The sequence below is a fragment of the Merops nubicus genome, unplaced genomic scaffold (assembly GCF_000691845.1).
Source record: "Merops nubicus isolate BGI_N331 unplaced genomic scaffold, ASM69184v1 scaffold18833, whole genome shotgun sequence".
In the NCBI taxonomy this organism is placed as follows: Eukaryota; Metazoa; Chordata; class Aves; order Coraciiformes; family Meropidae; genus Merops; species Merops nubicus.
This window is the reverse complement of record NW_008599787.1, coordinates 1-13,157: the sequence shown is the minus strand read 5'-3', so window position 1 is coordinate 13,157 and position 13,157 is coordinate 1. Positions and strand designations below refer to the sequence as shown.

Below are 13,157 nucleotides of genomic sequence, written 5' to 3'. Positions count from 1 at the left end.
CTTTTAGAGTCAATTCCTTTTTGTGCAAAATTTAATGACCGTGCAATTATTCAGATTTCAGACTAACAGACTGGGCTTTAGACCTCCAGCACTGCTCACTTGCTCTGAAAACACACACTTGAAAGCAACAGAAAAGTCTCTAGAGCAGGATATCCGAGTTCAGAACGCAAAACACCTCTACAATTCTTTCAGCAGAGCCAGACTCGGGCCCACAGTAAATACAGTTACTTCTTTAGAGAGCCAAGGAGAGAAAGCCAAATTCTCAGGCCCATGGCTTTCATTCGACTTCACTGGGAACCGTGTTTACATCCAGCTTCCTCCTCCCTCTGGTTTCAGTGCATTTCCTGCAGAATCGCTGGCCACAGCAGATGTGCCCTTCAGGCAGTTCAACTTTTTTTTTTTTTTTTTTTCTCATGCCAGTATTTATCCCATTTGTTTCCAGAATCAGCAGCAGCTCCCAAATCAGCACCCGTAACTTTCCGCGTTGAGGCACTCAGGACGTGCCAGCTGGGAAAGCATCTTCCTTGTTTGCCTGCTCAGACCCTCACAGATGTTCCCTCCCTGCCCTTCTGCCATCCATTTTCTCCTCCTCCAGAGTGCTCCTCTCTCCCACCAAGTTGTCCATCACCAGCTAATCTGCTCCATTAACTGCTTCCATTCCAACAACAGCTCTGGGCATCCCAACCCCGCTTTATTTAGGCTCTCATCAGAGATGGCAGCTTGCCCCGTGAGGTGCCTTTCCCCCTCGCTGAGGGAGTGCCTGTGCTAAATTCAGCCCCGCGGGTCTCATCCCCTCCACATCTCCTTGCTCTCCAACTCCCCGTGGCAGCAGAGGACAGCCTTTTTTCGCTCCCAGGAGGGGAGGAAGCCTGCAACCACGAGGACAGTCCTCCACAAAGGCCTCGCAGGCAGCGCTCCCAGTCCCACCGCTAAACAGATGGCCCAGCATCACTGCAGGATCTGGCAGTGGCCAAGAGAGCCCTACAGGAACGGGGACTTCCCAGGTGCACAGAAACCTTTGGCAAGATGAACATCTAAACAGCATACAGCAAATTAAGAATAACAAAAAGAGCCCTCCAGAAAAATAAATGGAATCAACAACACTTCTGGATTTCAGAATTGAGCCTTGGTATTTCTGAAATGCCAGAGGCTAGGGCTGGGAGCTACATCCCACCTCCAACAAGTTACACCTCACCATCCAAAGAAAATGGATGCCTGTTAGGCAGCAACCCCACCTTTTATCCTGCCCACCAAACAATAACGAACCAGTTAACTCAGTTAACATCCTTCAACAGTCTGTGTAATTCACTGCTTTTAATATATCACACCTTGCACTGCTGTCATCCCTTTTCCCCACTATTATAACTTACTTTAAAGTTGTTCTGATATGCAGTAACAGATTTATGGGGAAGCTTTGGCTGTTGATGTGCCATACTCTTCACACATTTCTACCCTCTTCTCCAAGCAGCCTTTATCCTTCCCAACAAAAGGAAAAATGAAAATATAGTGGCAGTCAAACAGTCTCAGTCTCTCTCCATCTCTTCTCTTTTCTTTTTTTCTTTTCTTTTTTTTTTAAATATAGCTTTTGTTTGGTTTCTGTTTGGTTTTAACTTATGATTTTCTAGAGAAAAATAAGAATTCGGGGTCTGGGTGGTTTGGGGGGTTAGGCTGGTTTTGCTTTTTTGTTGGTTTATTTTTTTTAATAATCAGTCAAGAAAGATCGAGGATGAAAGGACTTTCTTCCACTCCTTCCAGCAAGCTTTGGCTTGCTGAGGTTCCATCATTTGGACCTTCAACTTCTGTACAGATCTCCAGTCTGGAGCCCTTTGCGTATTTTCCTGTAGCCAATTCCTTGTGTCAGTGTCAAGGGTATTCTGGAGGAACCCAGGTTCACTATATTTCTTACCAAATCTGTTTTCTCTTCACAGCAGGCAGCTTTTACAATCTCTAGAGACGCCTGGGCCACATGAGGCCCTCGGTCACAGGGTGCAGAAAAAGCACCTGGAGGACATTAAAAAACACGCAACAAGATAAAAATTATTTTGGCATTCAGCTCTCAGATAGACATGACCCATCACGTTTACAGCACCTGCAGTGTGCACCTGCAACATGATAGTATCAATGAAAGAAGGGGAAACATTAATTAAACTTTTGGTGGTTTTATATCTTGCTTTACATCAGCTTTACCAAATGGATGCAGCACTGGATAAGCCCTCAGTGACAGTCCAAGGCAGTGGAGGTCCTTTCTAGAGAAAATCTAAGCTCACCCACAGCTGGACAACATTCACCAAGTCTCCCCCTACTCCCTGCCTCCCTCGCTCTCCACCTACTAAGAGTGACAACGTTGTATCTGAGACCTCCAAACAAAAGGCAGCTCATGTCATCAAATGCAAAGAAATAAATCACAGCAACACTTTCATTTTGGTATTACCTACATTTCAGCTTCAAACTCCCTTACAGTAATCTGCTAATCCTATATAATATTGACTTCCCAAGAAGGGAGATTATGCTAATCAGGATTTCTGAAGGATTTACACATGATCCTATATTTGCTTTTGAACTTTGTCAGGGTGACAAAGGGAACATGTCACTGCTGAGCTGCTACTTCATTTTCTCTGGATCACGAGTCAAGCTCCAGCGCTGTCCAAATCTATAGCCACCAAAATGTCTCTCTAGCAGGGAAATGGACATATGTAGGATCGTCATTTCTCCACAGATGAAAGGTTAACTGCAACCATCTACTGAGAGTTTCTAAAACGCACAAACCTTAGTACCTCCACCCAGTAAATACTTCCATCACACCTGTGATTTAAAGATCTTTCAACTTTCCAAATCAAATGTATGACTTACATCTGAAAAAGGATGTTCATGTCTTCAAGAAGCATCAAAACAAAATCAGTAAATGCAAGAAGTACTAACCACATTGACTGGAGGGAGGACCCACAATACACACAAACGAACCATCACCAAGCTATCCAAAACACAGTAGAAAAGCACATCTAAGATGTGAAACCAGGAGAATCTCATTTTATTTTAAATTGACTCACAACTTCATGTGATTAATTGTACTACATGTTTTTCAGCATATGCTGTGGTGTGTTACATTTAACAGAAGGTCTCTACTTTTATTTTAAGCTAGGGCTTTAAGCCAAATCACCACATACGATGTGCAAAGAGGGGGGTTGGTGCAGCAGCTTAAAATCTATACAAGGGAGATTGCAATTTTGCAATAGTCCTTGAGTTTCCACATGTCGATATAATCAGGAAGATGATGCTGCATCATTACCCAGGAGGAGAATGTTCTGATTTGGAATCAGCTGAAGCGTCAGTGTGTTATGGGAACGCTGGGAAACTACACGTGAAGTTCGTACCCCTGGTAAAATCCAGCAGTAACCAATCCTTCCCTTCTCCAGGGCTACCCAGCAAATCTTTGCTCATTCCTTCTCGGAAAGCAGCAGCATTCCCAGTTTAGATGCCATCTCCCTGCCAGGCAGATGCGTATCAGAGCTGTGTGGGAGCTGCCTAGCTGCAGAGCAAGCCGGCAGCCTGTGGAAAAGGCAAGAGCAAGCGTGTCCTGGGCCTTAGGGACCTCAACAAGAGCTGTAGGTCACTGAGCACTTTGTGAGCAGTTTCAGGTTCATGTGATCAGATTCCACGACACCCACAGGCTCACTGGAAAAGAACTGCAGATGCAAAACAATATCACTGTGTGGGCCTAATCTACTGCAGAAAAGGAATAACTGCAGCTGAGGTGTAAACCAACTCTGCGAATATTTATTTTAAAAAAAAGACTAAAAAGAAAGATCAAAGCAATATAGGATCTCTTTCTAAACCTAAAGCAAGGATCCATGGATAGGGTTTACCTCGTTTTGTTACTGATTTGCATTCACATTGTGCAGAATAGTCTTTAGCATAAAAGTGCAAGAGACACTCTGCACCATACTCACGTGGTCATCCTGAGGCAAGTCCACATCACCTCATTCCAGATACACAGGGCCATACTTCATCCACAGATGGACTTTTGTAGATTAGCACACTCCATTCCCCCAAAAAGGACCCAAAATTACACAGATAATAGAAGACTTCAGAGCGCTGAGGGGAAAAACGGCTAATTCAGAAGAGCTATTCTAGTCTCCCCATAGCCCCAAGACCTGATGGGTTTTCTTTCTATACCCAGTCCCTCCAAATTTAGCCTGTTCATCACCAAGAAAAAAACATACATTCCAAACAACTTTGCCTCCACTACATAGCAAGCTTTGGTTTCTGTAGCTCTGTGAATTCTGAAATATAAAGAAAAAGTAAAATATTAAGTTTCTTTACAAAAGATCATAATGTGCATTCACTGAACATAATACTTTGAAGGTAATATGAATTCACAACTTGTCTCTTCCCAACTGCTCAGTATAGTGAGCTCAGCACCATGAGGAATTCCTTCAGAATTGAAAACTATTTCCAAGTACTATATTTTACCCATCAACTGACTCCAACACAGACACAGGACTGCTGACGTACTTCTAAGAACTACAAAACAGGAAAGGTCTGTAGCTTCAACTTTTGCATTTGCCATTGTTAAACTTGAACCCATCAGCCTTCTAACAGATTATTACATAAAATTAACTGCTTATCCTCCTGTACAATAGTTACTTTTGACCAAAGCAGGCTTAAAGCACATTTCTTGGCCCCACTTTCTGATGCCAGACTGAAAGGAACCAAATACCTAAAAGAAAATTAGAAGGAGATACAGGAATACCCAAGAACAGAGAATATCAGGCTATAGGTTTGCTGCTTCTCTGTACCATATTGTGGTTTCATTTTTTTGAGATGAGTAAATCAGGTGAGGGACGTTTGGTCACATGAGGGCATGGGTTCTATCCTCAAGCCACCTTCATAATAACTGCAGTGTTGCTGAGCACTGTATAAACGGGTTTAAAGAAAGCTCGCACTTGCCTGCATGTTTTTTCCCCAACTCAGAAGAGGTACTAGACAGAGAAGCAAAAGCTCACAGCACCACAGAAATATTTACAACAGACTACAGATAGGCAGAGCAGCGGGCAACAGAAAATTAAAAACAAGGATAACCTCCTCGCCACAAAATGGAAACTACCCTCTCATGAACAGGCAAGCAGATAACTGAGGGAAAACAAAGAAGAGAGTTTCAAAAACTCAGTTGTTTGGTTGGGTTTTTTTTGTCTCTTTCTATACAGCCATGTTAGTGGCCCAAAGATGAACAGATTTGATACACTCCCTTGTAGCCTGACACAGCCACAGCAGACCCTGCAGGATACAGAATCCTACATTCTCTCTTTCCCCGCTATCAAAGGAATCGGTCACAGTCAAAACCTGTCCAGTGTTGCTTTAGGTGTATGTGCGTTCAGTTGCACTAATGTATTTTAACACAAACTCATAGTTTATAGAATCATATTTTGTTTCCTTTACATTCATCTATTAAACATGCCTCTTGTGCTCAGGGACGCGTTACAATACAACTCACAACCAATGTACCAGAGGTGGGAGCATCACTGACCAAAGCCCATTAATTTATTTTACTTTCAGATTTATTGTAAAACCTGTGAAGCATTGAACAAATATGTCCATTAGATAGGTGCAGCATCAGGGACCTCAGTATTTTTTGAGCCAGGTGAAGCCAAAACTAAAACACAAACAAATCCTAAGAAACTGGTGATAAATCCACTTGTAGTGCAGTAGCTTAATTGAGCCATTGTAAAAAGACAAAATTTGGGTTGTTTTGCTTTGTTTGTGCTGTCTCATGAGCATTACAGATGGACTGCAGGAAGTAAAGAACTGAGTAGACTGTGGTATGCCAAGACATAAAGCCAGTGGGGAGCAGAAACATCCAATCCAAGTTATCAAAGGACAAAAATCCACAATCCTGGTTGGTCAAAAACCAGCTGCTCCCTGAAAACAGGTACCTGCGTACTGGTGTCTGGCCAAACTATCTTGAATCACCACTCAGGAAATCTCTAGTGCACACGCCTGGCAGTGCTGAAATTACTTGGCCTCTGATTTTCACTTCTGTCCAACATTATGCAATCTTTTTGCTACTGCAGTAATGAGGGCAGCTCCCTTCCCACTTCCATCTTCAGAAAGCATGAAAGTCACATCACATTGGGGTGCCAGTTCCTTGACTGTTTCACGCAGGACCCTAGAAAAACTGAAAGGAAAGGGAGAGAAGAACAGAACATTTTAGCAGCCGCTTCCTGGTCTGAGATCTTTATCTATTAGCAAGGAACCAGAACCTCAGGCAACATATTCCACTGGTTCACCACAGCATCTGTGTCAGTTTGTTTTTCCTCCTACTCATGAAAGAGACAAGTTTCTGTACACAGTCAGATTTTAATTTGTATTTCTCCACTTTAATTTTGTTCAGCATGATGCCAGACACCCCCATTGCCTTTAGAGATCATGGAGGAGGCTCTCTTCTGCCAACTCAAAAGCTAATACACCAACTTCTAGGCCTTGCTCTCAAAATACTGACCAAACTCCAGCAACTGAATGCGGCTTCCCACCTAGGACACCCTGGAAACATTCCACGTAAGGTTGGATGGGGCTCTGAGCAACTAGCTCTAGCTGAAGCTGTTCCTGCTCATTGCAGGGGTTTGGACTAGATGGCCTTTCACGGACCCTTCTGACGCAAACTATTCTAATGATTCTACAGTATTCCAGAAATCCCTCTAAATACTGGAAACCAAGTATTAGAAGAGTAAGTTCGCTAAACACGCCAGCGAAAAGACCCTCACAGTGGTAACTGGACTTGACTTTGTAACTTTTGATCCTTTGGCTAGGCAAGTGAAATGACAGGATGCAGGAAAATATGTAAGATCTTCATCCTCCCTCTCAGTTTTTAACATCTCAGCAGAAAGCTGATACAGCTCAGTATGCCTTCACAGTGGAAACGAGCAAAAAGCAAAGGGAAATGATACCAAGGAACTCACTGTGGGTGGAGCTTGTACAAAGTCCCATCTACTCCAACGGTGATTTGCAAGTGCTCCACACCTCGGTTTTCTCTCTTCTTCTCGACAATAGCTGCCAGTCCTGCCCCACAGAGCTGGGCAGCTCTTTTGGAAACAGCCCCACACACCTCTTTCACAATGATGCTGTCATCACACGTGCTGTCCAGGCCGAGCTGCTGCAGGATTCGCCGGACTTGGAGGAGGGCGAGCCGGTCGCTGCACAGAGGGAAGCACACGCAGCACAAGGCATTAGGGGAAGCTAATGCCCATTAGGGCAGGCAAGCAAATGGAAGGCTTGCAGCTCAGGCTGCCATGATGCAAAGGAAATGGGACCCCTTCTCCAGCTCTAACACTCTCCAATTGTTTTAAGGCAAATTCCAGCCCGAATCCAGACTGAAAACTCGCTCCTGGTATGTGCTTTGCTATGTTAGACTGTATTTCCAGAAGGCACCAACAGCTATTATTCACTTAACTCCCAAAGTCATGAGGGAGCTAAGCCAGATCAGTCACCTGACTATGTTATTTTTTCTCTCAAGGCTGAGACACTACCTTCCAAGGTTTTCAACAGTAGAAATGGATTCAAATAGCCTGGAAGAACATTGCAATGATGCACAGATGTGTAGGTAAGGACATATTCATAGGGTATTAACATATCACTGACTTTTTAAACTAAGTATTTTTTTAAGTCCTACAAGAAATACTGCAAATATCATGATGCTTGATATTAAGGCATCCAAGACAACACAGCTGCATGGACAGGAAATGGTAATTCGTATAATTACAGAATAATTCTGGAACTCCTCCAGTTCCTCACTTTTGGCTTTTATTCTGGGGATGGGGGGTGGGAGGGAAGGTGTGCAAAGAAGAAAACTGTAATTGATTTCTTTAAAAAGGCTCTACACGCTCGTAGAAGATTATTTTCAAGAGGTCCCAGAAGACCCTAAGGATTTGAACTGTGTAAATCTAAAAATGTTACCTTTCAATCTGAGAGAGGAATTTTGTTTCAAATATGCCTCTTTTCCTGAGTGATTCCGAAATCTGTCCTCTGAACAGCAGTCCTTGTTTGGTTAAGTCGATCAAAATTTGTCTCACTATTTCACCTAGGTACATTCCACTGGTCATTTTTTCATACCTGTTATGTTATTTAAAAAAAAAAAAGTGTTTTTAAAGAGATGGCACACTAGCTCTGTTTAACATGAGTGGTAAGCACATGCCCTATCAACTCTCAAAGAAGCAGCAAAAGCTTGCAGAGGAATAGCCACTGAACTTCATCTTTCAAACATCAAAAATCTGTTGCAGTGACTTCAAGTGCAAACCTTAATTACAACATATTTATCCATGCTAAAAGGTAAGAGAAGCACAAAAAAAATCTTGCAGTGTTAAACAGGACACTGTGTTAAAGCCAGAGTCCACACCGAAGCAAAACATTTTCCTGTCCCCTGCATGCACTCACCAGTCAGTCACATGTAATCAGTGCTGTCTTTACCAAACAAAGAACAGCCAAGTTCAGTTTCTCCTCTTGAATAAGTTGTATTTTACCTTTGAAAAAACACTCTGAGAGGGAGAACACAGCAAGGCCTACACTTTGCAGGGAAATCTTAAGAGCCATGCTGTTTGCTAACTGTGCTAAGGTGAAAACAGTACTCTGGCAACAGAAGCAATGTACATCTTTGTTTTTCTTCAGGATATCTGTGTTGCTTGCCATACAACAAATAAAAAGTATTATTAAAACCTCCTTTCTGATTATTCATTCATTAAGCACATCTTACAAAGCAGCTGGTGTATCCTGAAGACTGACTTCATCAGGCTCTTAGCACCAGGGCCACGACATTTACCTCTGTTTCCCTGGGTTTAGTGAGCCTTCATCTACTTCTTTATCATATTTTGTTCTGATGTTGTCAATGCAGCCATTGTCACCAAATCCTCCCCATTCTGTATTAATGCACATTTTTCCTTCATTCCCTTCCACTATTTCTATGTTTTTCATGTCCTCCATGTAGCACACGTTGCTGCCCGTTCCTACGAGGAAAGAAATGACAAGGCTTCAGCCAGAGAAGTGAAGTAGCAGCCGAAACACAGGGAAAAGGACTGCAGCAATTGTAGTAAAAGCTCTCTTCTCCATATCCCAAATTTCAAAGACTTCTCCATGTCTTACAGAAGCAAGTGCTGGCCAGTTATGCTAAGAATGCTGTAATTTATAACTCACAGAGTGTTACCAAGTTAAATGGGTCCCGCACAGACAATTCCCAGTGTAGAGGAATGAAGACTCTCTGTTATGTGTTGGAAATGGCTTCGGCACTTTTTGGTGAGCACCACTCAGTCACTGCTGCCAATCTGGTTGTGATGCACCACAAATTATCCTGCATGACAGCACACTCCCAAAAGCAAATGCTGCCAAGAGCCAAGAAGCTACCAAAGTCTGAAATGGTTTGGTGAGCAGGGCCTCATCACTTGCAACATGGGTTACGTGAACTAATATAAGGACAAGTTCTCCAAACAAAATGAGATAGCTGGTGCACTTAGCCAGCCAGAAGAGTCTATTTTCCAACTGAGGCTTCAGATCTTACACACTTAGATGTATTTCTGGTTGAAGACTTGGGGGAGACATATTTATTTTCCTTTTACCATGCATGCACTTGTTTGGCACCATCAGAGAGATGATCAAAAGTTCAACAGATTCAGGATATTGTCTGTGTTATGTTCTCTGTTGAGTATCATACAAATCTGCCCAGAATCCCAGATGACTCGTGACACCATATATCAAACTCAAGTAAAAGATGCTGTTTTACCAACTCCTAAGCAGGGTGTGAAGCCTAGCACCTGCATCCATGCTTTCTGCTCACGGGGGCACTTCAGCGTCACTTTACCTGCGATAAGGCCGATCTCACAGTTCGGATCCTCGTATCCACATGTCATCATTGTCCCAACAGTGTCATTCACCACTGCTACAATGTCCAAGTCAAACTCCTAAAACAAGTCATAATCACTAGTGGGCTCCCAGAGGAAGAGAGAAGGTGCATTAAATACACTAAAAAAAGCAGAAAAGAGTAGCTCACATTTCTTCTCCTGATGGCCTCTCTCAGCATATCAACAACATCTTCACCCTCACAGTCTGTTGCCTTGAAACCTTTTGTCCATCCCACAAGTGTTCCCTGAAACAAGAGGAAGATCATGAGTGAAGCCAGAGAGAAGACTTAACATTCCACACATCAGTCCTTTTCTTGTCTCCAACTCACCCCTCACCCATTATTTTTTTTAATAATGTTTTTCCCTGGAGAAGTTGCTGTGAGTGTCTAGTGCAGAGCATGTGCATGTGTATCTTTGTTACTCTGCTGCTGACAGTAGTGACTCCAGGTTTACTTGGCTGTTTATCAAGATGCTGCCAGCTCAGTGCCTTCTACAGTCATTTGGAAAACCTTCTCATCTCACCTCCTGTGCACATAGCCATTGTGGAGGAAAGCCTGTAAAATATACTTTTGCTGTAAATAATCAAACACCCAACAAACATTAATGAACATCTATTTGGCTCATTTACTGAAGGACACTTGGTATAATTCCACTCCTCCAGGCAACAAGAATTTGTTTCTTTCCAGAGAGCAACCTGGCCTGACAGAAGTAGATTTCCAGATTAAATGAAGTAATGAGCCTTCCACTTGGTGACTGGCTCTGGGCTGTCTATTCAAATAAGAAAAAAAAAGAAGGCAACTGGGAGAAAAAGCTACTCTTAAAAAAAAAAAAAACAAACAAAAAACAACACAACAAAAAACAACTCAAATTCTAGCAACAGGAAAAGATCAAACATACAGAGTGACAAACTATGGGACTATGACACAGATGTGTCTCAGTTTGCCACCACCACTGCTGTGGAATTTGTTTCCTCATCATTTGTCAAGACATAAATGCTGTGCTCTAAGTTTGGAAGGCATACTGAATGGTCTCCCCACAAACAGCCAAGTCCTATTGCTATACTCTCAACTGAGGTATGAAAATTGAGATAGAACAGTCTAGCTTCTAGACTTCAAAGTGACTGTGAAACCCATTCGGATATAAAAACATGGTATAAACCAGCAATCTCTCAATTCCCCAATATCTCACATACTTGACCAGAATGAAGCAGCACAACCACACCCGTCCCTCTTTGGAAATGTATCAGAACAACTGAGAATTGTTTCTTCCTGAACTTAATTGATTTATTCTACTTTTTTTCTTACATGAGATCTAGAAAGATGAATATTATATCTGTCAAAAAGCCACCCTTCCAAGCTGAACAAACAAGCTCAGGTCTCTCCACTGATACTCAACGAGAAGAAACTAATGTAGTGCAGAAGTTAAACAGTCAGAGCTGTGCAGCAGTCAGGTAGACACCTTGAGCAAGCAGAAGGAGGCATCTGTCATCTCTTGCCATCAAAGAGTTAAGGCAGTATTAGAGATTCCTGAGCTATTAAAAATGTGTAGTCATTTTGCTATCATAAGGTCTTAATCTTTGTAGAATAAAAGCAAGTAACATCTATCTCTTATCAGATACAAAAGGTGAAAGTTCCACCTCCCATATGCATATAGGATGATAATTTTGTCACGAAACACAACCAGCTTGCACAGTAGAATAATAAAATGCCCATAAACCAGGTGAAACATTCTCTCCAACAATTAATTTACACACACATATATCTTTTCACCCTTGTGAAGTCCTGCTTGGAAAATATTTAGAGGAACAGTTTTTTGCTTGCTAACTCCAAATCATCAAGTCACTCTCAAAACAATGTCGTTCACCAAGCAGATACACAGCTGCCATTTGATGCATTCCATGCTGCAGTTCTTACCTTGTCAATGCTGGCTTGCCTACACGGGAAGGAGAAGGTGAAGCCCAGAGGCAGTCGAGCACCTTTAATCCCCATATAGTCCAGGAAGTCTGCTATGCACTGAACAATATGGTCAAAGAGCTAGAAGGAAAGAAAAATTATATAAATCTCACAGTAATCCCATGCAATGGGCCTTGTTGGATCAGTTAGACATTCATTAGAGGTTACCTCTTCCCCTGTCCCTTGCATGATCTCCAAAGGAATGGCAAAGATTTTATTATACATTTGCACCGATCTTCTTCTCCCGCTTCTGATTTTGACCAGCAGAACCCTGAAGTTTGTCCCACCAAGATCAAGGGCAAGGAACTTTCCTTTCTCTATAAGAGAAGAAAGGCATTTCATTTTGATGCTTCCCATAGCAGGTTTGCAGTCAGAATGCCATACTCTGCCACGCATCCCCAAGAAATTTCACCTGCACTGGTGATGGCACACTGATCCCTATGACATTTATCTCATCAGTCTGCTGGCACAGGGCTGAAGGGCCAGCCACATAACATCACAGCGAGCACCCATTTGCCAACATAAATCCCCCTGGCTTTTGACAGAATAACTGGCAAGTTCCCCCCAGAAAACAGACAGGCAACTTTCCTGAACCACCTCCTGAATCACCTCCCCGTGATCAGGAAATGACCCCACCTGTTCCATCGGGTGTCCCGCAGACGTACGTGGGTAACATCTTCACTGAGGCACTGGCTTGTGTCTCTCGCTTTAGCCCATACTCCAGCTCAGTCCTCATTTTGTCCTTAACTTCTCTGAGGGTCTCCAGGGACAGGAGGAACGGTGCGAGAGCGGCGTCGATCTGCTTGCGCTGAGCGGCCAGCCTGTACGCCACCGCTGTGACCATGGCAGCCCCCTTCCCACTGCCGCTCACAGAGAGCAGGAACCGAACGTCACAGTTTGGGACCAGCCTTCTCACCACCTTGTGCAGACGTTTGGCATATCTGCAGCAACAAAGGAGTTTCTTTAGGCTCTCACGGGGATTTCATGCGTGGTTTACTTCACAGGCACTTCCAACACACGCACATATCCCACAGTACAATTGTTGAAGCACAGTCAAGAGGAACACAAGGTCAGAAGCCAGGTACAATGATCCTGATTTCTGGCTATTCTGTACAACCTGCACACTTAGAGGAATGTGAAGATATCTCTAAACAAGAGCTAGTGCCAAGGGAGAGAGACGCTGGAAGGAAGCCAGGCAACGGTGGAGAGTCACAGTCACAAACAGAGTGAGACTTACCACTTGGAATCAGATTTCCATCCAGTTTGAGAGAAATGTTTGGCAAAGTTTCCAGTTTTGGAAAGCATAGGTTCAACAATGGAGGAGGGG

General features: G+C 43.1%; 1 protein-coding gene across 1 annotated transcript; it reads right to left on the bottom strand.

The window, feature by feature from the left end:
* Positions 1-5,542: 5,542 nt before the first annotated feature.
* LOC103770268 (putative hexokinase HKDC1) lies at positions 5,543-12,771 on the bottom strand (the record flags this gene model as incomplete). The annotated part of the gene is made up of 9 exons (XM_008937522.1): positions 5,543-6,172; positions 6,954-7,187; positions 7,948-8,103; positions 8,807-8,990; positions 9,839-9,938; positions 10,028-10,123; positions 11,792-11,911; positions 11,999-12,147; positions 12,467-12,771. Coding segments are annotated over 9 exons (1,489 nt in total), but the record flags the coding sequence as incomplete, so codon positions are not given.
* Positions 12,772-13,157: the final 386 nt, after the last annotated feature.